The sequence below is a fragment of the Ipomoea nil genome, unplaced genomic scaffold (genome assembly GCF_001879475.1).
Source record: "Ipomoea nil cultivar Tokyo-kokei standard unplaced genomic scaffold, Asagao_1.1 scaffold0666, whole genome shotgun sequence".
Taxonomy (NCBI): Eukaryota; Viridiplantae; Streptophyta; class Magnoliopsida; order Solanales; family Convolvulaceae; genus Ipomoea; species Ipomoea nil.
The window spans coordinates 21,569-48,374 of NW_017617094.1; the positions used below are offsets into that span (position 1 = coordinate 21,569).

At 33.0% G+C, this 26,806-nt stretch overlaps 3 protein-coding genes across 3 annotated transcripts; 2 read left to right on the top strand and 1 right to left on the bottom strand.

Annotated features, from left to right (window-relative positions):
• Positions 1-1,508: 1,508 nt before the first annotated feature.
• Positions 1,509-2,192, top strand: LOC109174819. The gene has a single exon (XM_019324055.1). It carries the CDS (start codon positions 1,509-1,511, stop codon positions 2,190-2,192), a length of 684 nt encoding a protein of 227 aa, XP_019179600.1.
• A 739-nt stretch (positions 2,193-2,931) lies between these two features.
• On the top strand, positions 2,932-3,686 carry LOC109174877 (SKP1-like protein 1A). Its single transcript, XM_019324116.1, has one exon. The coding sequence runs from the start codon at positions 3,111-3,113 to the stop codon at positions 3,564-3,566; it is 456 nt and encodes a 151-aa protein (XP_019179661.1). The 5' UTR covers positions 2,932-3,110; the 3' UTR covers positions 3,567-3,686.
• Positions 3,687-3,929: 243 nt separating this feature from the next.
• LOC109174875 (probable protein phosphatase 2C 27) lies at positions 3,930-7,952 on the bottom strand. The gene is made up of 4 exons (XM_019324114.1): positions 7,436-7,952; positions 6,188-6,388; positions 5,090-5,301; positions 3,930-4,776 (listed from the first exon to the last, which is right to left on the bottom strand). Exons 1-4 carry the CDS (start codon positions 7,598-7,600, stop codon positions 4,215-4,217), a joined length of 1,140 nt encoding a protein of 379 aa, XP_019179659.1. The 5' UTR covers positions 7,601-7,952; the 3' UTR covers positions 3,930-4,214.
• Positions 7,953-26,806: the final 18,854 nt, after the last annotated feature.

A 26,806-nucleotide genomic window follows, 5' to 3' on the forward strand; every position in this document is an offset into this window, starting at 1 on the left:
GTCAGGTATAATATTATGATTAATGGGGAAGTTGCAGGTGCTGTAACACCTTCGAGAGGAATCAGGCAAGGGGACCCTATATCGTCGTACCTCTTTATTGTCTGCGCCGAATGTCTATCTTTAATGTTGCATCACCAGGAAGCCGGGGGTAATATTCACGGGGTCAGAATTGCGAGAGGGGCCCCGTCGGTCTCGCACCTGTTTTTCGCAGACGACAGTCTTTTGTTCTTCAAAGCAAAGGACTGTGAAGCACAAATTGTGAAATCTTGTTTGGACCGGTACTGTGCTGCCTCAGGCCAACTTATCAACTTTGATAAGTCAAATATCCTCTTTAGCAAAAATACTGGGACAGACGTGAGATCTCATGTGGCAAGAATTTTTGGAGTGAGGCAGACAAATGACTTTGGAAGGTATTTGGGACTCCCGTCATTCCTCGGGCGAAATAAAACTGAGGTGTTTCGCTATATTGAACAAAGGGTTCGTGACAGGATCAGCTCGTGGCAGAAGAAATTTTTAAGCAAAGCAGGCAAAGAAGTTCTTCTAAAAAGCGTGGCCCAAGCAATGCCTATTTTTGCAATGTCTGTTTTTCTTCTTCCGTTGGGTGTTTGTGATGCAATTGAGAAGTTGATGAATCATTTTTGGTGGTCGGGTGGTGGACAGGGCAACAAAGGTATTCACTGGATGAGCTGGACTCGACTGGCGGTCCCGAAGTGTAATGGCGGGTTGGGGTTCAAGCGAATCCACGACTTTAATATCGCTCTCTTAGCAAAGCAGGGATGGCGGCTATTGACAAATCCACATTCATTGGTTGCCAGACTTCTCAAAGCACGCTACTATCCTACAGGTTGTTTTCTGGACGCGAAATTGGGCCACAACCCGAGCTTCCTTTGGCGGAGCATTTTGGAGGGGCAAGACATCCTACAACAGGGAGTAATTCGGAGGGTGGGAGATGGACGAGATACTCTGGTTTGGGGCTGGCCATGGCTGATGGACTCAGGTGATCCCGTTATACACACGCCTTGTATTGAGCAGTTGCGTACAGCCACTGTGAGCAATCTGTTGAAAGAAGATGGCAGTTGGGATGTAGAGCTTCTGCGTGATTTATTCAGCGACAGAGATGTCCAAAGAATTTTGTGCACTCCAATTTCTCATTCACATGCAGACGCTTGGTGTTGGAGGGGTGATCCACGTGGTCTCTACACCGTGAAGCAGGGATACCATTTACGCACTAATCACCTTTTACATGCAGACTATGGTCGAAACTTTGGTGAATGGAAAAGACTATGGACATTGCCTGTTCCGCCGAAGATCAGGAATTTTCTATGGCGCTGCATCTCGAATCTACTTCCGTTCATGTGAACTTGCAAAGTCGAGGGGTGTGGGTTGGAGGCGGATGTCCGTTCTGCAACGCCGACAATGAGTCTACTTCGCATTTGTTCTACGACTGCCCGGTGGCTATTCAGGTATGGAGTTCTACCCTTGTCGAAATTGGTGACTCGTTTATTGGCATGGTGGAAGCTAATCTGCGAAGTACGCCTACCCATGCGTTAAATATAGCTGCATGTCTATGGGTCATTTGGCTTGCGAGGAACGAGAGGGTCTGGAACGACACTGTATGGCCCCTTTCGAAGCTTCGAAACGACGCTAAGGATCTGGTCACGCTTTGGACTGAGGTTTATGTCAAGCCAAGTTCTCGCAACAGCAGGCATCTTACGCATCCTGCTCAATTTTCGACGGGACGATCGGAGTTCGTGTTACACTGCAACGTGGATGCGGCTATGGCGGAGAATGTTGTAGGCTACGGAGCAGTCATTCGTGACTATGCCGGACAATTCGTTGCTGCATGCAGTGCTAACCTTTCTTGTGAGCCAATTCCGTATTTGGCAGAGTCGTTGGCGGTGAGAGAAATGCTACTGTGGCTTAAGAGCAGGTCCATCCAGGAGGTTTTAATCGAGTCCGATTGCCAATCCTTTTGCACGAGTTTTAATTCCCAGTTATTAGATTTGTCATATGTTGGATTAATTGTAAAGCAATGTCAATCCATTGCTAGGGATATGGGGAACGTTCGCGTTCGTCATGTTCGTAGGTCAGGGAACCATGTAGCCCACGCGTTGGCAAGGGCGACTGTTTCGTTATCTGTCCTCGGTGTGTGGAATGACCACCCGCCTCATTGTATTGCGCATTTGTTTTAATGAATGGTTTTGTTTCTTTGCTCAAAAAAAAAAAAAAAAAAAAAAATTCATCCTCCACCATACCCCCCCCCCCTCCCCAATGGAAGCCGTATCAACTATTTGGTAATAAAATTGATGTTTTAACTAGTTTGGTTGCCGTGAGTGGTCATCCCTTAAGAGAAGTCGGGAATTTAAATCCTTCTTGTATGGAAAAATCAATCTGGCTAGCACTTTGCCCAGTTAGAACATGCTTAGGGCACCTCATGATCTGACAAAAAAAATGGATGCTTTATAGTTTACACAATACAAAACAAAATCTGTGACATATGTAGTAGTAGACAATTTATTATTGTACATTGCAAATAAATCCAGTTTGGTCTTTTCATTTTGACCCTGATTTGTAAAATAGTTAGCTTATTAGTTAATATTAATTTATTTGACCACTATTAATTGTTTGACTTGGTTAAACAATCAACCTTATGTAAGAGTGGAGTTATTTGCAGAAATATGGGCCCCACGGAAGAAAGCTCCCAGCCTCTCGCGCTATGCGTGATGGTCACAAGTGCCTCAGCGGGCGTGTACACTGCACGTGATCGTTGGGCACGTCAAGCGTGCTAACATCCTCTCTTTTTTTAATCAATTTTATTTTCTCTCTTTTATAATCTTTCCTAATCACATTTATAAAAACTCCTCAAAAACCACAAAATAACCCTCCACCGCTCTAAAACTCTTTTGTTTTTTAACCACCAATGAACTTTGGACACATCGTCCTCTCCTCTTAAAAAGTTGTCAGATTAGGCGTGTCATGGTCTTGAGTCTTGACTCAGTCCTCTGAAGAAACTCAATTCACCAAATCAAGAGAAGAGAATAATAGATTGTATCGTCTTTTTGCTTTACATTCCCTTGGGTTTTCCCCAAATTTCATCTTACGAAATTCCGATGTCTTCCTCAAAGACGATCATTTTGAAGAGTTCCGACGGGGAGATCTTCCAGGTGGAGGAGGCGGTGGCGCTCGAGTCGCAGATGCTCAAGTACATGATTGTGGACAACGATGACACCACCATCACCATCCCCGTCCCCGAGGTAACTAGCAAGATCTTGGGCATGGTTATAGAGTACTGCAAACGCCACGTCGAGGCCGCCGCGAAGGGGACCATTGATTCCGACGATCTCAAGGCCTTCGATGCTGATTTCTTCAAAGTTGACCAGGAAACGCTGTTTGATCTCATCCTGGCTGCTAATTTCCTCAACATCAAGAGCTTGCTCGATCTTACCTGTCTAATTGTTGCTGATATGATCAAGGGGAAGACACCAGAGGAGATCCGCAAATTTTTCAAACTCCAAAATGCCTTCATACCAGAGGAAGAAGAAGAGGTCCGTAGGGAAAATGCTTAGGGATTTGAGTGAAATTTCGAAGTCTCTTAATTTGTTTGCTTTAATGTATGATGTATCCTACTAAATCCTCTTTGTTATCATAATAATGTATGTATATGGTACCCTTTTAAGTTTCGAGTTTCTAACACGTAAAAAATCCGCATTGTTGTTCTTGTTAAGCATATAAACATAAATGTGCAATCTAAGTATCAGCTACATCAGCATTGTTCTTGTCGACCATATAATATAATATATATATATATATATGCAATCCAAGTATGCTTAGGAGATTGAGCACATGCTTTAACTTAATATGGCTCCAATATATATATGCAATCCAACTATTAGTTCAGATGAAGCATAGACGTGAGACATACAGAAATAGTAATAAAATGGATTCTTTACAGTTTACATAATACAAAACATAATCTGTGACATATGTACAAGGTGTCAAGGTTCCACAAGAATATCACTTGTCGTCATTATCATTGTTGTAATAGAAAAATTATTGTACACTGCAAATAAATCCAGTTTGGTCTCTTCAATTCCTTTTGTCTTTCTGTTGATATCCTCAGAATAGTCTTCTGCAATAATTTTCAATTCTCATATATAGCCTGTCAAAAAAAAAATTAAATTTTTGAATCAATAAAGGGTGCAGTTTTAGTTTTATTATCCTTCAAGAAAACTTCTGAGATTCTGCAACCCTTCTGCAGAGATACTCCTCCGGACCCTTGTTCTTGGGACAGTGCCGATTGGAGGGGGCGGTTCGGGGTGAAAACACACTATAACTGCCGTCAAGTTGTCTATTGCCCCGCGCTTTTTTGCCTCGTCCACTATCTCCTTGCAGCATAGTTTCACGTTATTGTGCTCCTGCAATCTCCTCCTCGCAAAGTCCACCGCGTTTTGGCTCCTGAAAACATCCCATATCCCATCGCTCCCGATTATCAAGAACTCGTCCTCTTTCGTTAGTGTTATCAGTTTTAGTTCAGGCTCAGCGCTTAACGGCCCACTGTTGTCGCCCTCCTTTAGTCCTTTGATATGCCAGTCGCCTAAAGCCCGGGTCACGCCCAACTGCCCATTCAAGTACCCATCGTCTACGAATCCGCCTAGGGACTCAATCCGTGTCCTTTCGTTAGAACAGCACGGCCTATGATCCTTCGACATTTCTATCGCCAGTCCACGTCTAGATAGCACAGCCCTGCAATCCCCAGCATTTGCCACGAGCAATGATCTGTAAGAAATGACATATCCCGTGAATACAAATTCAAAAAGAATAAAAGGTGTGTTTGTTTTTGGTCAGGCCACGAGATGTCATGAGCAGACCCTAACTGTAGGAGGCACCTTTAAAGCCCGTACTACACTCAGACTAATCCCCGTTCGCACCGGGCCGGCCCAAATAAGAGGCAAAGTACTGGCCAAATTGGTTTTTCCATACGAGAGGGGGTTCAAACTCCCGACATCTCTTAAGGGACAAGAGTGCACGGCCACTCACGCCAACCAATCTGGTTTTAAAAGGTGTGTTTAAGCGCAGTAATGTACTATACCTTCCAAATATCATTGCAGTGAGCGCTGTCGTGCCAGAGGATAAGGCGGAGTCCAGAGAACACGACTTCGCAAAGGCAGCATCGGTCTCCATGAACGACCTTGTGACGACCTTTTCAAGCGCCAACGGAAAATCAGCATCCTCGACAATAATCCTCGGCAAGTGATCACGTACGAAATGTGATGCGCCCTTCCCACCGTGCCCATCAAAGACCTGTCAGTAGAACTTGTCTCGTCAGGCACGTCACCATAAATCGAATGGTTAAACAAATCCGCCGCATAATCAGCTTATAATTTTACTAGTAAAAACTAGAAAAAATTATTAGAAGTTCCCATAGGGGGAAAGTTCATAAACATATTACTTATCCCATTTCGGAGTTGTATATGGCAACAAAGACCAAATAGTTCTTCAAATGATCATAAACTGAAAAATGTTAAGCAGATGATCTTTTGTTTCAAGAGAGATAATAAATGGAACTGATAAGTTGAAATGGACATTTGCAAACCAAATCCAAAACAAGACTGACTTTAAATATACTTAACCAGTCAACTACCCGCTTCAATAAAAGCAAATTCATCCATTATTGGACATTCAACTGAATAGTTGTATTTACCTAAGGTAGAATGCAATAAATACCCCCATCTAGAAATGTCTAGTCACCATTACTGACAAATTCATTTATTCATAATAAGCACACACATTCTTGCCCACAAAAGGCGAAATCCCTCGCCCCGGGGGCCCCACATGCTAACCCAACAGGATCTGTGGAGGTGGTAAATCACGGTGACTCAGTGGCCTATTAAGTGGGAGGACCAGTGCCCGACTCCCACACTGGTACTGCCAAGGCTCAATCTTGCGTCCTTGCCCACAATTTACCACCCAAGAACCAACTGAGCTACCCGTGCGGGCAAGCAGACTAGCAGAGACACATTCTTAACATAAAGTTAGGTCAATAAAAATCGGTCACATTCTTTACAACGAATGGGATGATAGTTTGAAAAGTTAAGCTAAATAAATCCAAAGTCTCAAAACTGGGTAGCATTAGTGAAAGGAGGGCAACGTCAGGGAAGACGATGGTATAGTAAGTTAAAGAACTTACTCCATAGAAGGAGACAGCTTCCTCGCCGAGTATTCCATTACCAAAACTTTTAGCTAGGTCGGTAATACAGATGTGAGTATCCTCCATATCATGACGACCTCCAATATCTGACCACTCTCCTGACCTTAAGGCAGGTAGGAAATTATTCATAATTATCTGCATTCCATCGACAATAGCTGTGTCCTCACAAATGCTGTCCAGCTGGGAATGAAAAACGAGAAAATGTAAACAAAAATTAGAATAACATCAAGAATTACAAACATTACAAATAAATCAATATCAAGTACATGACAAAGCGAAGGGAAGGAATGGTCGGAGGACCATTCCATACGATCTGACAAAGATAAGGCTTCCCTAACAATGAGATGGGCAGTCTTGTTCGCAGAGCGTTCAACAAACAAACAGACCATTGCTACTCTAAACGACTCGAGGTTCTAACCAATCGAAAACAAAGGACAAAAAGAAAATCGCCAATTGATTACATCACTTATTGCAGGAAAGTGACACGAGATTGTCTAATTGAAGTTCAGTTTTCTCGAAATGGAGAAAGCAGTACAGAGGTGTTTTCCAATTTTGGCCATAGCTACAACAGTAACATGTCAATTATGGTTTCACCATCTAACTTGAAAACAAGAATCCAACAAAAACTTTCCTATCCAGGCCCAAAAAATTTCTTGAAAATTACAAGTCAAAACTCTATAATTAGTTCTCATAAAGATGAAAAGCCACTAATAATACTCTACAAATATCATAACTGGATTACAATTTTCTGTCATCAAACAAACAATTAATATTTTCATATAAACAAAAAAGAATAGCTTTATTGGCTCAGTATCAATAATTGAAGAACCACAAAGTATTCCAACTACTACCATTTGAAATGTTTTTTTATTTTTTTGAGTTTGTTTATGATAATTCCAGTGGAGAATTAGCCTTCTATATGCAAATCATCTTTAGATCAGGAAAATTGACCTCCAGAGAACACATAGGTCAAAATTTCTGCCAGAAACAAGAACTATAAAATAAAATGATCTTCAAAAATTTAATGAAGAAAAATTTAAAACAACTTCCTACTCCAAAATTGACAAGAACATCAAATCAAGAAACACACAGACAGACACCCTAAGATGTGCAAACAGCATCAGCAACAACAATAACAACCTCAAATATTGAAATAAACATTAAACAATTCGAAATATGTCTACAGATCGAATACAATTTTTTTTTTAATATTCAAATAATACCTACCGGAAATGAATTTCTCTTAGCAGAAACGCTGGAAGTCTGAATCTGGGTAGTTGTAGTTTCAGCTGGAGGGTGGGAAGAAGCCCAATTCTTGGAATTCTCTTCAGTTTCAGAAATATCAAGATTTTCCATCCCCTCACCGACTTGCTCTGAGTCTTGAATACACATACTTCTCTGTGTCTTATGGGCAGAAAAAAAGAAAATTTTTTGTTTAGTTTCTCACTTTTTAGCAAGTTGTTGGAAGAAGCAGAGAGAGAATAATAATTGATTGAAATTGGGGAGAAGATTCTGCGAATATGTTTAGTAAGTCTTCACAGAAGAGGTAAAAATGATAATGCCTTATATTTTTTTAATAGTGTAAACATACATGAATGAATATATATATATACACACACACAGAGATATATAGAGAAAGAGAGACGTTGGAGGTTGAGTTGAATCCAGATTTTTCCTAAGAAAAGCGTGGCTGGCAGGAAGCTGGGAACAGGTGTTTTGTGAGGTTTTAGGTTCCTTTTTTATGTAAATGTCCGTCGGTTCTAATAAAATTAAAATTATACATATACCACAATTTCTCTTATGAAACCATGAGGTCGGCTTTTTGATAAGTATTATAGGTATGTTTAGTTGGTGGATTTTGTCCATAGGATTGGATATAAAAGTGAATGTTGTTGTTTGGTTGATAGGTTTTTATAATACTACTATGGGTTTCAAATACCTCATCAATTGAAAAACTCATACCCAAATAAAATAAGGGTTTCATTCTCAAGCACTACTATTAGTAACTATTCTCATTCAACCCTACTACCAAACATGTTAAATACTTTCACCAAAACTCATTACCATTACCAAATATTTGATACCCATTCCGATTCCGATTCCTATGTGCGAACCAAACACACCCTATATTTTGTAAGGATGACGTTTCAATTTTCAGTTTGGATTGGTTTCGATTTTTTTATTTAAAAAAAAAAATGAAATCATTCAGTTTCAAATTTTAGTTCAGTTTAGTTTCGGTTCGATTTGAAACAGTTCGATTTCGCCTTGGATTTGATTGGTTTCGGTTTGATAGCTCAAACAGTCCATAGCCCTCTTGCGCACATAATTATTTATTTATTTTTACTAATAATTTAAATTTGAAAATATAAACAAGTCCACGATACATAATTTTAATTTCTCAATATAAAATAAGTCGAAATTGAACTGACTTCATCACCTATGCCTGCCATCCAACAATGCAACAACGTCACAAACTCGCAAAAAAAAAAAAAAAAAAAAAATTGAGAACAAAGAACAACTGTGAAAAATTGGGTTAGAGAAATGGAAATTTAGTATATACAATTGGGTAAATTTGTAAATATAAAACCGAATGATTATATATATATATATATATATATATATATATATATATATATATATATATATATTGTACTATACTAATAAGAGCTCAAGAGAGTTAGACCTATAATTGGTAGAAAAAATGGCGGTCAAAATTTTTAATCAAATGAATGGCTCAGATTGATCAGATTTTAATTTTTCCTTAGGATTTCCTAATTTATCCTTAATGAATATTGTTATCGGTTAACTTTTTCGTTAAATATTATCTTTTCCGTTAATTTCTGTTAGGGTCCGTTTGAAAAGCAGGAAAATGACTTATGGAAAATGTTTTCTGGAAAATGAGTCATTTTCCGGAAAACATTTTCCTTTCCAGTGTTTGGTTGCATTATGGAAAACTGTTTTTCTGTGTTTGGTTTATTTTCTGGAAAATGAGTAGAATTGTATAATTAAACATTTTAATTATTTTATTTAGAATATTACAACATGTATAATAATATATAATAATATAATATTAATTTTAAATATAATAAAAAATAGCTAAATTTTTCAAAAAAAAAAAAACTAATAATATATCAAAAATATTATGATGGTGGTGGTGGTGTAGTGGTAGTGGTGTTATTCGTTATATAATAATAATAATAATAATAATAATAATAATAATAATAATAATAATAATAATAATAATAATAATAATAATAATTGGTGGTGGTGGTATGACGGTGGTGGTGTGGTGGCGGTGGTGTGGTGGTGTGGTGGCGGTGGTATGGTGGTGGTGGTGACGGTGGTGGTTGCGGTGGTATGGTCGTGGTGGTGGCGGCGGCGGCGGTGTGATGGTGGTGGCGTTGGTTGCGGTGGTATGGTGGTGGCAGCGGCGACGGTGGTTGCGGTAGTATGGTGGTAGTGGCGGCGGCGGCGGTATTGGTGTTGGTGTGATGGTGGTGGTAGTATGACAGTGGTGGCAGTGGTCATGTGGTTGCGGTGGTGGTGGTGGTGGTGGCGGCGACGGTGGTTGCGGTGGTATGGTGGTGGTGGTGGCGGCGGTGGTTGCGGTGGTATGGTGGTGGTGGTGGCGGCGGTGGTTGCGGTGGTTGCGGTGGTATGGTGGTGGTGGTGGCAGCGGTGGCGGTGGCAGTGGCGGTGTGATGGAGGTGGTGTGGTGGTGGTGGCGGTGGTATGGTGGTGATGGCGGTGGCGGTGGCGGTGGTATAGTGGTAGTGGTGGCGGCGATGGTGGTTGTGGTGGTGGCGGTGGTAGCGGCGACGGTGGTTGCAGTGGTATGGTGGTGGTGGTGGCGGCGACGACGGTGGTTGCGGTGGTATGGTGGTGGTGGCGGCGACAGTGGTGCGGTGGTATGGTGGCGGTGGTTGCGGTGGTACAGTGGTGGTGGTGGCGGCGATGGTGGCGGTGGTATGGTGGTGGTGGTGGTGGCAGCGGTGGTGGTGGTGGTGGTGGTTGCGGTGTTGGTGGTGGTAGTGGTGGTGGTGTGATGGTGGCGGGGGTATAGTGGTGGTGGCGGCGACAATAGTGGTGGTGATGGTGGTATGGTGTTGATGATGTTGGTGGTGGTGTGATGTTGGTGTAAAAGTTGGAAAATGACTTCCCCCCAAAAAAAGGGGAAGTCATTTTCCTCCAAAACAAGCCTATTTTCCAAAGTCAACGGAAAATGATTTCCGTTGACTTGATTTTCCAGGCACATCCAAACACTGAAAACTTGGAAAATGATTTCCAGAACTCATTTTCCAGGTTTCCAAACACACCCTTAGTTCACCGTTAACTTACTCATTGATTTTAATAAGAAAGGTCTTAGGTTCGAACCCCATCCCAATCAAAGTTGGCATAATTAGTACTCTATTTTACTCTTATTAAATTAAATTAAATAATAATTTAGAAGCTACAACAAAAAATAATACATATGCATTTCTTTAATTTAGAATTATGTGTCTACAATGTCATTATTCAAAAAAAAAATTATTCATTATCAATAAATTAAATAAGAGAAATAATTTCATTAGTTATATTGTATTTATTTTTCTCCAATATAAAAATTCTTTACATTCAAATTCATCAATTGATTATATTCGCTACATTATCCCTACAATGTCTTTATTAAAAAAAAAATTATTCATTATCAATAAATTAAATAAGAGAAATAATTTTATTAGTTATATTGTCTTTATATTTCTCCAATGTAAAAATTCTTTACATTCAAATTCATCAATTAATTATATTCACTACATTGTCTATTATCTTTTTTGTGCACTATTTTTAATCAAATTCAAAGTTATAATACAAAATAATGCTATATATTTATTTACCAAGTATTTTATTAATACCATGAAAAAATTAAAAAAAATATAATTAATAAAGTCAATCATATTAACTACTTGAGGGATTTGTTGACAAAGAGAGTATTCTAATCACACAACAAATTGAAGTGAGAACTACCTCGCAATGTCCTTGTTTGACAATCATCTATTAGCGGTTAGCGTTAGCGTATTATATTAGCAAATTTGACCAGCGAATTATATCAATGGTTGGTAAAAACATATTTGAAAAAATTAGCTGTTTAGATTAACATGTAAAATGACCTAACGGTATATATATATATATATATATATATATATATATATATATATATATATATATATATATATATATATATATATATATATATATATAAAATAATAATAATAATAATAATAATAATAATAATAATTGTTTTAAAAAAATATATAAAAAATACAAAATATAATTAAGCCAATCATATTAACTACTTGGGATATTTATTGACAAAAAGTGTATTCAAATCACACAACAAATTGAAGTGGGAAACTATCTCGCAATGTCCTTATTTGGCAATGAGCAGTTAGCTCTTCAATATTAGTATATATTTAATATTTTATGCCCTAATTTTTATTTGCTCTTCCTTATGTCCCGTATTTGGTTTCAACCATACCTACACAATTATTTTATTGACAATTATAATCAATCTTGACTATATTATCTTGAATTTGTAAACTTAGAATTGCCTATTTAAATACGCAAATTTAACATTCACGCATGAACAATTCCAATATAATCTTGCATTGATATACTTTAAAGTACTTATTTAAAAAAAAAAAACATTGGGCATTATCCCAATCGCGCAATGCACGTATAAAAACTAGTATATATATATATATATATATATATATATATATATATATATATATATATATATATATATATATATATATATACCAATCGATTTTTTATAATAAACCAAAACCTAATTGTTCGGTTTGATTTCGGATCAATTTCCAATCGATTTTTTATAATAAACCAAAGCCTAATTGTTCGGTTTGATTTCGGATTAATTCGGATAACCCAAACTGAAATGTCCACCCCTATTTTTTCACATGAGTATTATAGTTTTCATTATAAATAATTTTTCAACTCTTTTTTTTGGAAGTAATTTTCAACTCTTAATATTACTTTTTTTTTATTTAAAAGTATTATATTTTTCATCAAAAAGTATCACATTTTTCGCATAAATATTATACATTCTCTCATAATTAAGTAACAATTAATCAATTTATCTAGTATTACATCTTCTCTCATAAGTAACTATTCAACTTTAAAAATTACATTTTGATTTACAAATATTATTTTTTCCTCTAAAGCATTATATTTTTCGTATAAGTAACAAACATTTTATTTCTAATTAGTATTATATTTTTCAGCATAAGTATTACATATCTATCTACTATATTAATAAGAGCCCAAAAGAGTTAGGCCTATAATGGGTAGAAAAAATGGCGGTCACAGATTTTAATCAAATGAATGGCTCAGATTAATTAAAAGATTGATCAGATTTAAATTTTACACTAAAATTTCCTAAAATACCCACACACCGTTACTAATTTCGTTAAAATTTTAAGAATTGTCATTAGTTCACCGTTAACTTACTCATTGATTTCAATAAAAAAAGGTCTTAGGTTCGAACCTCATCCCAATCAAAGTTGGCATAATTAGTACTCTATTTTACTCTTATTAAATCATATAAATAATAATTTAGTAGTTACAACAAAAAATAATACATATGCATTTCTTTAATTTAGAATTATGTGTCCACAATGCCTTTATTCCAAAAAAAAAAAAATTATTCATTATCAATCAATTAAATAAGAGAAATAATTTACCAGGACTATGTGGTCTAATGGTATCCGGGTTGGACTTCCATTTGGAAGATTATGAGTTCAAGCCTCAGTGGAGGCGTTATTGGTTCTTTGTGTTTCAGTAGGTTGAGAAAGTATATGAACAGATACTACAATGTAATAGAGCCAGTAACTTTCAAAAAAAAAAAAATAAGAGAAATAATTTTATTAGTTATATTGTCTTTATTTTTTCTTCAATATAAAAATTCTTTATATTCAAATTTATTAATTGATTATATTCGCTACATTATCCTTACAATGTCTTTATTCAGTGAAAAAAAATTTATTAATTATCAATAAATTAATTAAAAGAAATATTTTCATTAGTTATATTGTCTTTATTTTTCTCAAATGTAAAATTTTTTACATTCAAATTCATCAATTGATTATATTCACTACATTATCTATTATCTTTTTTGTGCACTATTTTTCTAATTAAATATCAAAGTTATAATACAAAATAATGCTATATATATTTATTTACCAAGTATTTTATTAATACCATGAAAAAATTAAAAAAATATAATTAATAAAGTCAACCATATTAACTACTTGAGAGATTTTGTGACAACGAGAGTATTCAAATCACACAACAAATTGAAGTGAGAACTACCTCGCAATGTCCTTATTTGACAATCAGCAGTTAGCGGTTAACGTTAGCGGATTATACTAGCGGATTTGGCCAGCGAATTTATTTAATTATTAACATTGGGTAGAAAAAATGACCGCCAAATTATTAAATCAAATGAATGGTTCATATTGTTCAGGTTTTAATTTTTTCTTTTAAGATTTTCTAATTTATCCTTAATTATATGATTATCCATTTAACTTTTTCGTTAACTCATCGTTAGTCTAATTCTAATATTAAAGTCTAATATAGAATTATAACTACACCATTAATCTAATTCTAATATTAAAGTCTTAATAGAACTTAACCACAAATCCTAATGTCGGAATCTCCTCAAACAATATTAGTATATATTTAACATTTTATGTCCTAATTTTTATTTGTTCTCCCTTATGTCCCGTATTTGGTTTCAACGATACCTATACAATTATTTTATTGACAATTATAATCAATCTTGACTATATTATCTTGCATTTGTAAACTTAGAATTACCTATTTAACCCGCACGGACTTAGCTCAATGGTTTAGTGGGGTAGTATTTGGGAGAAGAGACGAAGGTTTGAACCTCGGCGGCGGCAGTGCGGGAATTATGTCCAAAGTGGGCAGATTCCTTGTGCGTATCAGCATTTGGCCCTGTCTACTAAACCATTGAGTCACCATGATTTACAACTTCCCACAATGCTCTGTCGGGTCGGAGTGTGTGTGTGTGTGGGGGGGGGGGGGGGGGGGGGCTTGGGGTTGGGGACTCAACCTTTGGGAGAAGAATTACCTATTTAAATACGCAAATTCAACCTTCAATTATCTATGCATGAACAATTTCAATATAATCATGTCTTAATATACTTTAAAGTACTTATTTAAAAAAAGCATTGGGCATTATCCCAATCGCGCAATGCGCGTAAAAAAACTAGTCTATAATAATATGACTCGTCTCACAAATAAGGATCTGTGACACACACACACACACACACACACACACACACACACACACACACACATATGTCTCAATAAAAGTTATATTCCTGATTTATGTCCGTTTTTTCTATTAATTTTTTTTATACATTATGTTATAAGAGTTGTACTATACACCGTTATAACTTATGTTATCTTTTCTCATTATTATTACCATGCACATGCATACACAATATATTTTCTTATATATCCTTTAATAGTAATAATGTGTGTAGACATTATATATTGGAGTAATATAAGAAATAAGTTTGATTTCATTTAGCTTTTAATTAAATATATTACCATAATTCTATTCAGTAATTTATCATATCTAAAATTTTTACTTTAATAATATTAATTACACTATCGCTACAGATGTTCAAATCATATTTTCTTCCCTCAAATACTATTTAGTGAACTAGTGAACTAAGCCTCACTACTGGAAATTCTGAAATTTCCGACCACCTGAAAATGATCTTAAATTAAGTTGATACCAAAAAGTGCAAAAAGTGGTCGGAAATAGCAACAAAGGTTTTTCCGGATACCAAAAATGGTCGGAACAAGACTTTCAACTTGATTTAAGATCACTTTCAGGTGGTCGGAAATTTCAGAATTTCCAGTAGTGCCTATACGGCTAATACTATTTTTTTTTTTTTTTCATAACAACAAGCACTTCCTATCATTGTAAAAAAAAATTTGATATGTTTAAAAAGAAGGGGGTAAAAAAGAGATGACACACCTAATTTTGATGGTACACTTTACAGAATGGAAAAACGTGGTTTAATCAAGTACACAATGATGCGCTTGGTTTGCATTTTCAAGGCTCTAAAACACATACAAGAAAACAAAAGGCAATGTTGACTTTGGGAATCATTCCACAAAACAAACATGTGTATGTGGAATTAAAGAGATCTTGAATCGTGGGGTAGTTGAGACTTTGTAGATTTACTCGTTATCAATTAGTGGCCTCTTAATTGGTACGTTATGCCTTAATTATAATTTATGCTACCTTTTCATTAAAAACAATAAAAAATAATTTATGTTGCCTTTTATTAACTTCGATCTTTTTTTTTTTTTGAACCGTATTAACTTCGATCTTTAATTGTTCTTCTATTTTGAAATACAAACAAGGTCTTTAATAGGTCATTGGATCTCATTAATATTTCATTTATTTTTTTTATTTTTTTTTTACATGTTTATGTGTTGTTAAATTATTACATTGGGAGAGAAGTTTTCAGCCTTCTCTCAACAACAAAAATCAAGTGTATGTGAAATTAAAGAGATGTTGATTAGTGGGGGTAGGTGGGGCTTTGTGGGTTTACTAGTTACCAATTATTGGTCTCTTAATTGGTACGTTACGCCTTAATTATAATTTATGCTCCCTTTTGATTCAAAAAAATAAAAATATCTTATGCTACCTTTTATTAACATTGATCCGAAATTTTTCTTCTATTTTGAAACACAAACAATCATTTCCATTTTGGACTGTATTTATTATTACTTGATGCTAATATTGATTTATAAATATATATGTACCAGTCTCATTACTGACTCTATTACATTGTAGACTTAATAAGTCACAAAGAGTCAGCAACACCTCCAATGAGACTCGATCTTATGACTTCCCACATGAGAGAAGTCATTACATGCCATCTAAGCACACTTAATTATAATTTATGCTACCTTTTATTAACTTTGATCTGCAATTTTTCTTCTATTTTGAAACACAAACAATCATTGCCATTTTAGACTGTATTTATTATTATTTGATGCTAATGTTAATTTATAAATATATATGTATCTGTCTCATTAATATTTCATTTATATTTTTACTCTTTTTTTTACATGTTTATGTGTCGTTAAATTATTATTACACTAGGAGGTAAGTTCTCAGTCTTCTCTCAATAACAAAAATCATGTGTACGTGGAATTAAAGAGATGTTGAATAGTGGGGGTAGTTGGGGCTTTGTGGGTTTACCAATTATCAATTAGTGTCCTCTTAATTAGTACGTTACGCCTTAGTTATAATTTATGCTACTTTTGATTCGAAAAATAATAATAATTTATGCTATCTTTTATTAACTTTGTGGGTTTTCCAATTAGTGGTCTCTTAATTGGTACGTTACGCCTTAATTATAATTTATGCTACCTTTTGATTAAAAAAAACAATTTATGCTACCTTTTATTAACTTTGATCAGCAATTTTTCTTCTATTTTGAAACACAAACATTCATTTCCAGTTTGGACTGTATTTATTATTATTTTATGCTAATGTTAATTTATAAATATATTATGTACCTGTCTCTTTAATATTTCATTTATATTTTCACTTTTTTTTACATGTTTATGTGCCATTTGGAAGGTTGTGAGTTTGAGCCTCAGTGGAGGCGTTATTAGCTCCTTGTGTTTCAGTAGGTTGAGAAAGTATATGAACAGATACTACAATGTAATAGAGCTAGTAGCATTCAAAAAAAAAAAATTATTATTACACTAAGAGCTATGTTCTTAGCCTTCTCAATAACAAAAATCATTTGTATGTGGAATTAAAGAGATGTTTAATAGTACGGGTAGTTGGGATTTTGTGGGTTTACCAATTATCAATTAGTGACCTCTTAATTAGTACGTTACGCCTTAATTATAATTTATGCTACATTTTGATTCAAAATAATAATAATAATAATAATATTTCATGCAACCTTTTATTAACTTTGATATGTAATTTTTTTTTTTTATATTTTGAAACACAAACAATCATTTCCATTTTGGACTCTATTTATTATTACTTGATGCTAATGTTAATTTATATAAATATATATGTACCTATCTCATTAATATTTCATTTATATTTTTATTTTTTTACATGTTTATGTGTTGTTAAATTATTACATTGGGAGAGAAGTTCCCAACCTTCTCTCAACAACAAAAATCATGTGTATGTGGAATTAAAGAGATGTTGATTAGTGGGGTAGTTGGGGCTTTGTGGGTTTACCAGTTACCAATTAGTGGTCTTTTAATTGGTATTTTACGCCTTAATATAATTTATGCTCCCTTTTGATTCAAAAAAATAATTATAAAAATTATTTTATGCTACCTTTTATTAACATTGATTCGAAAATTTTCTTCTATTTTGAAACACATACAATCATTTTCATTTTGGACTGTATTTATTATTACTTGATGCTAATATTGATTTATAAATATACATGTACCTGTTTCATTAAAATTTCATTTATATTTTTACTTTTTTTTACATGTTTATGTGTCGTTAAATTATTACACTAGGAGCTAAGTTCCCCATCTACTCTCAACAACAAAAACCATGTGTATGTGGAATTAAAGAGATATTGAATTGCTAAGCACTTTGTGCTCAGATGGCATGTATTGACTTTTCTCATATGGGAGGTCATAAGATCGAGCTTTAGTGGAGGCGTTGTTAACTCTTTGTGTTTCAATAGGTTGATAAAGAATATTTTGGAATGCTACTCACTCTATTACATTGTAGTATATGTTCAAACATACTTTCTCAACGCCTCCAATGAGGCTCGATGTCATGACCTCACAGGAAAGAAGTCATTACATGCCATCTAAGCACCCTTATTTATAATTTATGCTACCTTTTATTAACTTTGATCTGAAATTTTTCTTCTATTTTGAAACACAAACAATCATTTCCATTTTGGACTGTATTTATTATTATTACTTGATGCTAATGTTAATTTATAAATATATATGTATCTGTCTCATTAATATTTCATTTATATTTTTACTCTTTTTTTTAAAGGTTTATGTGTTGTTAAATTATTATTACACTAGGAGCTAAGTTCCGAGTCTTCTCTCAATAACAAAAATCATGTGTATGTGAAATTAAAGAGATGTTGAATAGTGGGGGTAGTTGGGGCTTTGTGGGTTTACCAATTATCAATTAGTGTCCTCTTAATTAGTACGTTACGCCTTAATTATAATTTATGCTACCTTTTGATTCAAAAAAGATAATAACAATAATAATTTATGCTATCTTTTATTAACTTTGTGGGTTTACCAATTAGTGGTCTCTTAATTGGTACGTTACGCCTTAATTATAATTTATGCTACCTTTTGATTTAAAAAAATAATAATAATAATAAAAAATAATTTATGCTACATTTTATAAACTTTGATCTGCAATTTTTCTTCTATTTTGAAATACAAACAATCATTTCCATTTTGGATAGTGGGGGTAGTTGGGTCTTTGTGGGTTTACCAATTATCAATTAGTGGCCTTTTAATTAGTACGTTACGCCTTAATTATAACTAGTAATTCACCCACGCGATGCACGGAAAAAAATTATGTTATTATAAATATAAATAAAAAATAGAAAAGCTAAAATATTTTAAATTATTTAATATAATAATATTTTTGAGCTTCCATTGGTCAAATATTTATTATTTTTATAGAATACAAAATTACAATTAAAATTAAAATTAATATTAAAATTATAATTTTGTATGGTTAATATAATCTCTAATTATGTGCATATTCAAATAAACTTATAGAGAGAATTTACATAATTACATTGATTTATTCTTAACTGTATTTTATCTATATTATAATTTTCACAATACGAATAATAACTAAGATAATTACATTTGGAAAGCAAATTTCAAATTTTGTATGTGTAAATTTAAACTCTAATTGAACACATTTTTTTATGATTATATAATATATAGCTATTTTATTTTTCAAAAGTATATTTTTGATATGATTATATAATATATAGCTATTTTATTTTTTAAATGTTGTGCTTTTTTTTTTTTTATATATAATAAAGGATGTTGTGACATTAATTGTAACATTAATTATTTCTCAAACCATATAGCTTTATTATATAAAGGATTTATGCTACCTTTTGATTCAAAAAAATAATAATAATAATTCATGCAACCTTTTATTAACTTTGATATGTAATTTTTCTTATATTTTGAAACACAAACAATCATTTCCATTTTGAACTCTATTTATTATTACTTGATGCTAATGTTAATTTATAAATATATATGTACCTATCTCATTAATATTTCATTTATATTTATATTTTTTTACATGTTTATCTGTTGTTAAATTATTATTACACTAGGAGCTAAGTTCTCAGTCTTCTCTCAATAACAAAAATCATGTGTATGTGGAATTAAAGAGATGTTGATTAGTGCGGTAGTTGGGGCTTTCTGGGTTTACCAGTTATCAATTAGTGGTCTCTTAATTGGTACGTTACGCCTTAATTATAATTTATGCTCCATTTTGATTCAAAAAAAAATAAAAAAAAACATATTTTATGCTACCTTTTATTAACATTGATTCGAAATTTTTCTTCTATTTTGACACACAAACAATCATTTCCATTTTGGACTGTATTTATTATTACTTGATGCTAATATTGATTTATAAATATATATGTACCTGTCTCATTAAAATTTCATTTATATTTTTACTTATTTTTTAGATGTTTATGTGTCGTTAAATTACCAAGACTATGTGGTCTAATGGTATCCGGGTTGGACTTCCATTTGGAAGGTTCGAGCCTCAGTGGAAGCGTTATTGGTTCTTTGTGTTTCAGTAGGTTGAGAAAGTATGAACAGATACTACATTGTAATAGAGCTAGTAACATTCAGTAACATTCAAAAAAATGTGTCGTTAAATTATTACATTGAGAGCTAAGTTCCCAGCCTTCTCTATCTCTCTCAAAAAAAAAAAAAAAACATAACATGTGTATGTAAAATTAAAGAGATGTTGAATAGTGGGGTAGTTGGGACTTTGTGGGTTTACCCTAGTGGTCTCTTGGTACGTTACGCCTTAATTATAATTTATGTTACCTTTTGATTCTAACAAAATGCTACCTCTTATTAATTTTGATCCGCAATTTTTCTTTTATTTTGAAACACAAACAATCATTTTCATTTTGAACTGTATTTATTATTACTTGATGCTAATGTTAATTTATATGTGTGTGTGTATGCGCGCCTGTCTCATTAATATTTCATTTATATTTTTCCTTTTTTTTTTTAAATATGTTTATGTTTATGTGTCCTTAAATTATTACACTGGAAGCTAATAAGCTCTCAACCTTCTCTCAACTAAAACCTTTCTGGTGGCTAAATAGATCACTTGAAAAGGGTTTCCAATCCAAGGATGGAAGGAAGAAAAAAATAGAGAAGGTGTAGAAAATAAAATGAATAGTTAGATATATAAAGATTATATTTTGAACATTTTTTGGTATCTTAAGGTGTATTTTTAATTCAATGGGGTAGTTTAAGTGGCAAATGATCTTTGTTTGTGTGGAAAAATTTTAGGTTAACCTGGGTTCGATTCTCACAAGTGATAATTCTCTTTGGGCCGTTCCTGTACCTCTCGGGACGAATGGGAATTAGTCGGGTGGGCCTGGATCATCAAACGGACAGATAAAGATCCGAATCACCTCGTGATTTAATAAAAAAAAAATGTGTATTTTTAAAAATATAATTATAAATCTCACGTGATGCACAACTACATCAATTTAAAAATTTTGAATTGATTTGTAATCTATAAGTTCTTAGACCATTTAGGGGTGTGGATTTCATTCTAACGTGATCGCATTGCCACCCATATTATTTTTTGTTTTTTAAATTTCACCTTGTTTGCACAAGCATGGTAAACATGTTTTTGGAAGCTTTTTTGCTTTTTTCTTTTTTTTTAATAATAAATTTAAATGTCATAATAATTACATTACATTATATTATATTATATTATATTATATTTTGAAAGTGGTTGAAATTGTTTGAATGCAGAGAAAAATTAGTGATGCATTGCAAATATGGTGACATGACACTAAGATTCACTTTTTAAAAATTAGAGAGTATTGTAATGATGTCAATAGTTTTAGTTTTGATAAGTATCCAAACATTTTTAAAAAATCGAGATATTAATATATAAAATGGAAAGAATAAAAGTTCTTTTGAAACTCACAAATGAAGACTCAAAATAAATCATCAAAACATGAATAAGAAAACAAAACAACAACGGAGTAGTATAAAACAAGAGATAAAAGAAGGAATTCGTAAATTATTGTTTGGACTCGGGTCCAAATGTTCATAATTTACCTTTTAAAAGTTCATAATTTGTATACTACGAACACAAGTTCCTTTCAAATGCTACAGCCACACAATATTAATAAATTAGGATTTAATAACGCTGTATTGTATTCACAAATTCTATTCTACCGTTATTATGTGTTTTTGACTTAAAAACACAATTTATATTATAGAAGTTTACAATTCCAATACTAAAAATACATAATTTATCGTTGTTTAGGACGACCATAATGCATTGCAAGGTAGACACTCGTCCATGGTATAACAACTCGAAGGAATTGAAGATGAAAGAGAAAGACAAGAAATGCCCAATAACAAGAATTAGATCTCTGGCTAGTGGCTAATTTAATTAGGTCCCTTCAATGACAATTAGACAAACCACTGATATTATGGGATAGTATTTTGAATTAGGGTAGGAAAGGTGAGAAAATGACATCTTAACCTTTTTTTTTTTTTTTTCCTGAAAAAATTATGAAAAGTCCCTTCCATAAAAAGAATATAACTAAAACTGTATTTGGAATGCGGAATCCAATGCAATATTTTAGAATAAGTAAATAACATAACATTATGTATTTTTCATCACATTACACATATCGCTATTTGTCTAAATCATTAAAAAGGTGTTTAGATAATGTTTTCTTCTTATATGATGGTAATTTTATTTTTAAGTTACTCATTATTTAACCATAAAAAATAAAAAGTAAAACAAAACGAAACATTTTCTATTGTTATTATGGATATAAACATATTTACCCTTAATAGAAAAGATTAGCTAGGAGTCCTTGTTTGCAACTATTAAGTAATGGTGGGAATCAAGTTACTCTCTCATATGGGAGGTTGTGGGTTCGAGCCTCAGCTCTTTGCGCTTCAGTAGGTTGTGAAAGTAGTTATGAACAGATATTACATTTTAACAAAGTCGTTAGTACTAAACAAAAAAAAAAAAAAAAAAAAAAGTAATGGCCGGAATCTTAATTGGGGAAAGCAATAGGTGAAACATGGGAAATTACTCCTAATATTTTGTGGGCAATAATTGGGCAGCAAAATTTGAAAGTGAAGTCTTCCATTAGGCATTTTCCTTGGTGTGAAATGAAGGCATAAAGACAAGGTTGTTTGATGTTGCAAGAAAATGACATTAGATTTTTATTTTTCTTTTCTTTGTGCTTTTTGGAAAAAGTAGAGAGAGAGAGATGGGGAATTAGTCTACTATTAATAACTAATGATAATAAAATTAAATAAATAAATAAATAAATAAATAAATAACTTTTTTCTTTTTCTTTTTTCATGTTCGTGGTCCCACATTATTTTGATTGGTGCCGAGAAAATTGTAAAAATAAAACAATAAATATAAATATAAATAAAGGTTCACTTTCTTATGCTCTCTCCATATGCCTACAAAAGTGATTATGAACCACTCATATTAAAATTTAGACATTGTCACAAAAGCACTAGCTAAAAAAAATAAATAAATCCTTTTTATTCTATCTTAGATATTATTAAGTTGTTAGATTTTTGTGAGATTGAAAAGGCTATTTAAATTAATATCTAGAAAATAGTTATTTTCATCAAAATTGTATTTGGTACACATGAAAGAAGGATGAATATTTTTTGTTGGGTATATCTCGAATTGGTTAAGGATTGAACCCTTGTGGTTAAAGATGAATGAGTCACTTCCACTCAACTATACCACCCAGATTAAAAAGAATGAATATTAAACTTATAAGTTTTCTCTAAATTCATTAACTTAAACATTATATTCTTACAATACAAAAAATAATAATAATCGCAATCACAGACAAATTAGTTGTTGCAATGCACGGACTTGACTATCTATATCTTTTCAATCGAAGCTCAACATTAATATTAGATATATGTATACATACAAAATCTAATTTCATTAAAAGGACAAGATATATGATGATTAGTGAATGAACCAAATTCTCAAATAAACCACCACCAAACAATATATGTACTACATACTCAAATCAAATGGAAAAATTTACTAGAAACAAGAAACCTAATGACAGCAAGGACCACATGTACCTAACACCCCTCCAAGCTAGGGCCAAAAGTTATGTCAACTAATTAAAAGGTTCATAGCATGTTGTAAAAAAAAAAAAAAAAAAAAAAAAAAAAAAAAAAAAACTGCATAAATGCATAAAGCATCTCAATCGAGTGAACCAAGGAAAGTTGCATATATGCAATGCATGCAACAAGTTGTGGTTCTAAAAAGGTTGCAACATTGACTAGACTATGGTCCAAGAAAAGTAGTAATTCCCTTAGCAATAAAGGATTGGAAAAGTCTATACTTTTGTATTTATTTATATTTATGTGCCATTGAATCTTTTCAATTGATTGGATGCGGGGAAGCACAAGACTTGACTCGAAGAAAAAAAATAATTAAAACAAAAAAACAAAAAAGAGCAAATTTTATGGGGCCTTCGTGGCTTGGTTTTGTCCAATTAAGATTTGGGATATAATATATATACCAATGTTTAAACATATAAGATAGGAAGCCTAGAGATATATAGTAGTATAGTATATATATAGATATTGCTTTTGTGGTCCACTTTGGACGAAGGAGTTTAAGTATGCCTTAGCTCTTGAGATGAAAACTCTTTGGCATGCCAAGTTGTAATTGAGGCCGGGCAAAAATATTGAATAACTCCAATATTATTTAATTATAGATGTCAATACTCATGCCTTCAAAATACAAAAGTTAAGGCAGAATTCTCTTGCGTGTCCCCAAGGCCCAATTTTTTACTATTTTTGAAAGGACATTTGAATGAATTACAGTTAGAGTGATAAAACAGTAAAACACTCAAATAGCAAAAATTTCATTAGGAGTTTGAGAGTAAAAGTTCAATAGGAGAGTTAGGCACGCATGCAAAAGGTTGAGAGTAAAAGTTCATTGGAATTTCTTGTCCGAGTAATAGATTTTAGGTTATGATCTCTTCTCATATGTTGCATAAGTTGAAAGTTATCCTTAAACTTGATAGATCATAGATGATAGGTTAAAAAACTTTTATTTACAGCCATTATTGAATATGAAGATTGAATTAATAGATCAATAACATATTGTCAACGTATAATTTTAAACAAGTTTTTGTTTTATCTTTTATCAATGTGTTATTATCAATTCAATAAAAGACATTACTCAATATTTATTTTAAATTATATCAATTTGATCGTATCATGATTTATGAAAATGACTGATCCAGAAATAATTTTAAAAAATGGTATGAATTTCAATCGAAATTCCTAAAGGATCATGATTGTGTTAAAATGTCAACTACAAGTCTACAAGCAAAATATAAATTATTAATCAGTCATATAATTCACAATTTCATATAGAGTAAATGTTTTCAAAAAAAAAAAAAAATGTTTGCTTAACAAAGAAGTTGAGGGGCAGAATTGTACATTCGAGCCCCTTCCCCAAGTACTGTGTCGGCCCCATGAAAGAAGAGAAGTAGCTGGATTCACATTTCACACAGAATAATCCAACTAGTATGGACAAATTGTTGTAGGGACCAATTAAGTTCATCAGAAACGTCAATAGTTTTAGTACTTCTGTAAAAATCAAATAAAATATACAAAGTACCTTTTAAAATATACAAATAAATACAATTTAAATGTCACAATAGAAAAAACGTGCAAGTTCATGTCATTTTAAGAAGGATATATATTGCTTTGGAGCAACCCTTTCAGAAAGACTATTTAGATGATACTAATTGGAATGATTAAAATGATTTTGCATAAACTTTTACCAGAAAGTAATAAGAGCATACCCACCCGTTTGGTTTTTTACAACATTTTAAGAAGACACGTATGAGAGAAATGAGAGAAATAGAAAAATGAAAAAGAGAAAAGAGAGAAAAAAAATCAGGTCTGACTCGGAAAAAAGAAAGAAGAAAGAAGACATTTAATGCGCCTTTGAAAGACCTCATATTTACCCCCACTTGTCTTGTACACATGTTAGTATTAAAAAAAAAAAAAACATACAGGACAAAACTTGATTATTTATATCTTGTCACAATCACGTTAATATATAATATCAAGATCATATCAAATGAGAATTAGATTTCTCGTAAAAAAAAAAATGTGAACTAATCTTAACGTCCATCTAAGATGATTAATGACTAGAAAATAAAGAGAAAAAAAAAAGGATAAATCAATATCATAAATATACAAACTTTTAAAGCTTGTAATATTTATGAAATTTACCACACTCAATTTTTTTTTTCAATTGTTAGATAGATCTATCTAGATCGATGGCTAGCACTGGTCCACACTTCTCAAAAGAAATCTTGTTTTAATGAGAGGTAAGCTCTCTCGCTCTCTCTCTCTCTCTCTCTCTCTCTCTATATATATATATATATATATATATATATATATATATATATATATATATATATACTTGGTCTCAAATAATTAAGGGTCCCCCATTCCCTAGCTAAGCTACTTGGTTCAGCAACAGGCTCCTCACAATCTCACATCCTTAAACCAAAAGTAAAATTCCAAGATACATATATATAAATACTCAACACCCACCAAATGGCCGTATATATAGTTGTGGAAAATTAATTGAATGAACTGTCAAATGGACCGCCGAGCTATAAATAGCTTTATGAGGACAAGAAAGAATTTTATATATATATATATATATATATATATATATATATATATATATATATATATACATTGTTGCAAAAATCCTGCCTAGCTACCGATTAATCGGCGCCTAGGAGCTGGCCGGCGGCCTAAAGTATCACCATAATCGGTGGTCTAGGCGGCTGACCGGCTAGGCGCTGACCGTCTAGGCCTCCTAGGCGCCGCCTAGGCCTTCTAGGCACCGATTAGGCCGCCAAAGCACCGACTAGGCCGCCTAGTCGGCCGATTAGCTATTGTTCATTTTTTAAAAAATGAGTTATTTCACTTAAAACGAGACTGTTTTGAACAAAACAACCCTAAAGTGTTCAAACTCGGGATGTTTTTTAGGTTAATATTTAATATTTTAGTATTAACTATTAAAGTATTAAATACTTTATAATTATCAAGTCTTAAAATATTAAAAAAATTTAAAGAATAAAAAATACACGGGCGCCTAGGCGCCGATTAATCCCCGCCTAGGCACCCTAGGCGCTAGGCGCCCCTCGAGCGCCTAGC

Bases quoted from the DNA above. Each gene is read 5' to 3' on its own strand.
- LOC109174819 (XM_019324055.1), top strand. From the start codon at position 1,509: ATGGTGGAAGCTAATCTGCGAAGTACGCCTACCCATGCGTTAAATATA.
- LOC109174877 (XM_019324116.1), top strand. From the start codon at position 3,111: ATGTCTTCCTCAAAGACGATCATTTTGAAGAGTTCCGACGGGGAGATC.
- LOC109174875 (XM_019324114.1), bottom strand. From the start codon at position 7,600: ATGTGTATTCAAGACTCAGAGCAAGTCGGTGAGGGGATGGAAAATCTT. The intron at 6,389-7,435 runs GTAGGTATTATT...TTTCATTCCCAG, and splicing joins CTAAGAGAAATTCATTTCCG to CTGGACAGCATTTGTGAGGA. The intron at 5,302-6,187 runs GTAAGTTCTTTA...TTCTACTGACAG, and splicing joins AAGCTGTCTCCTTCTATGGA to GTCTTTGATGGGCACGGTGG.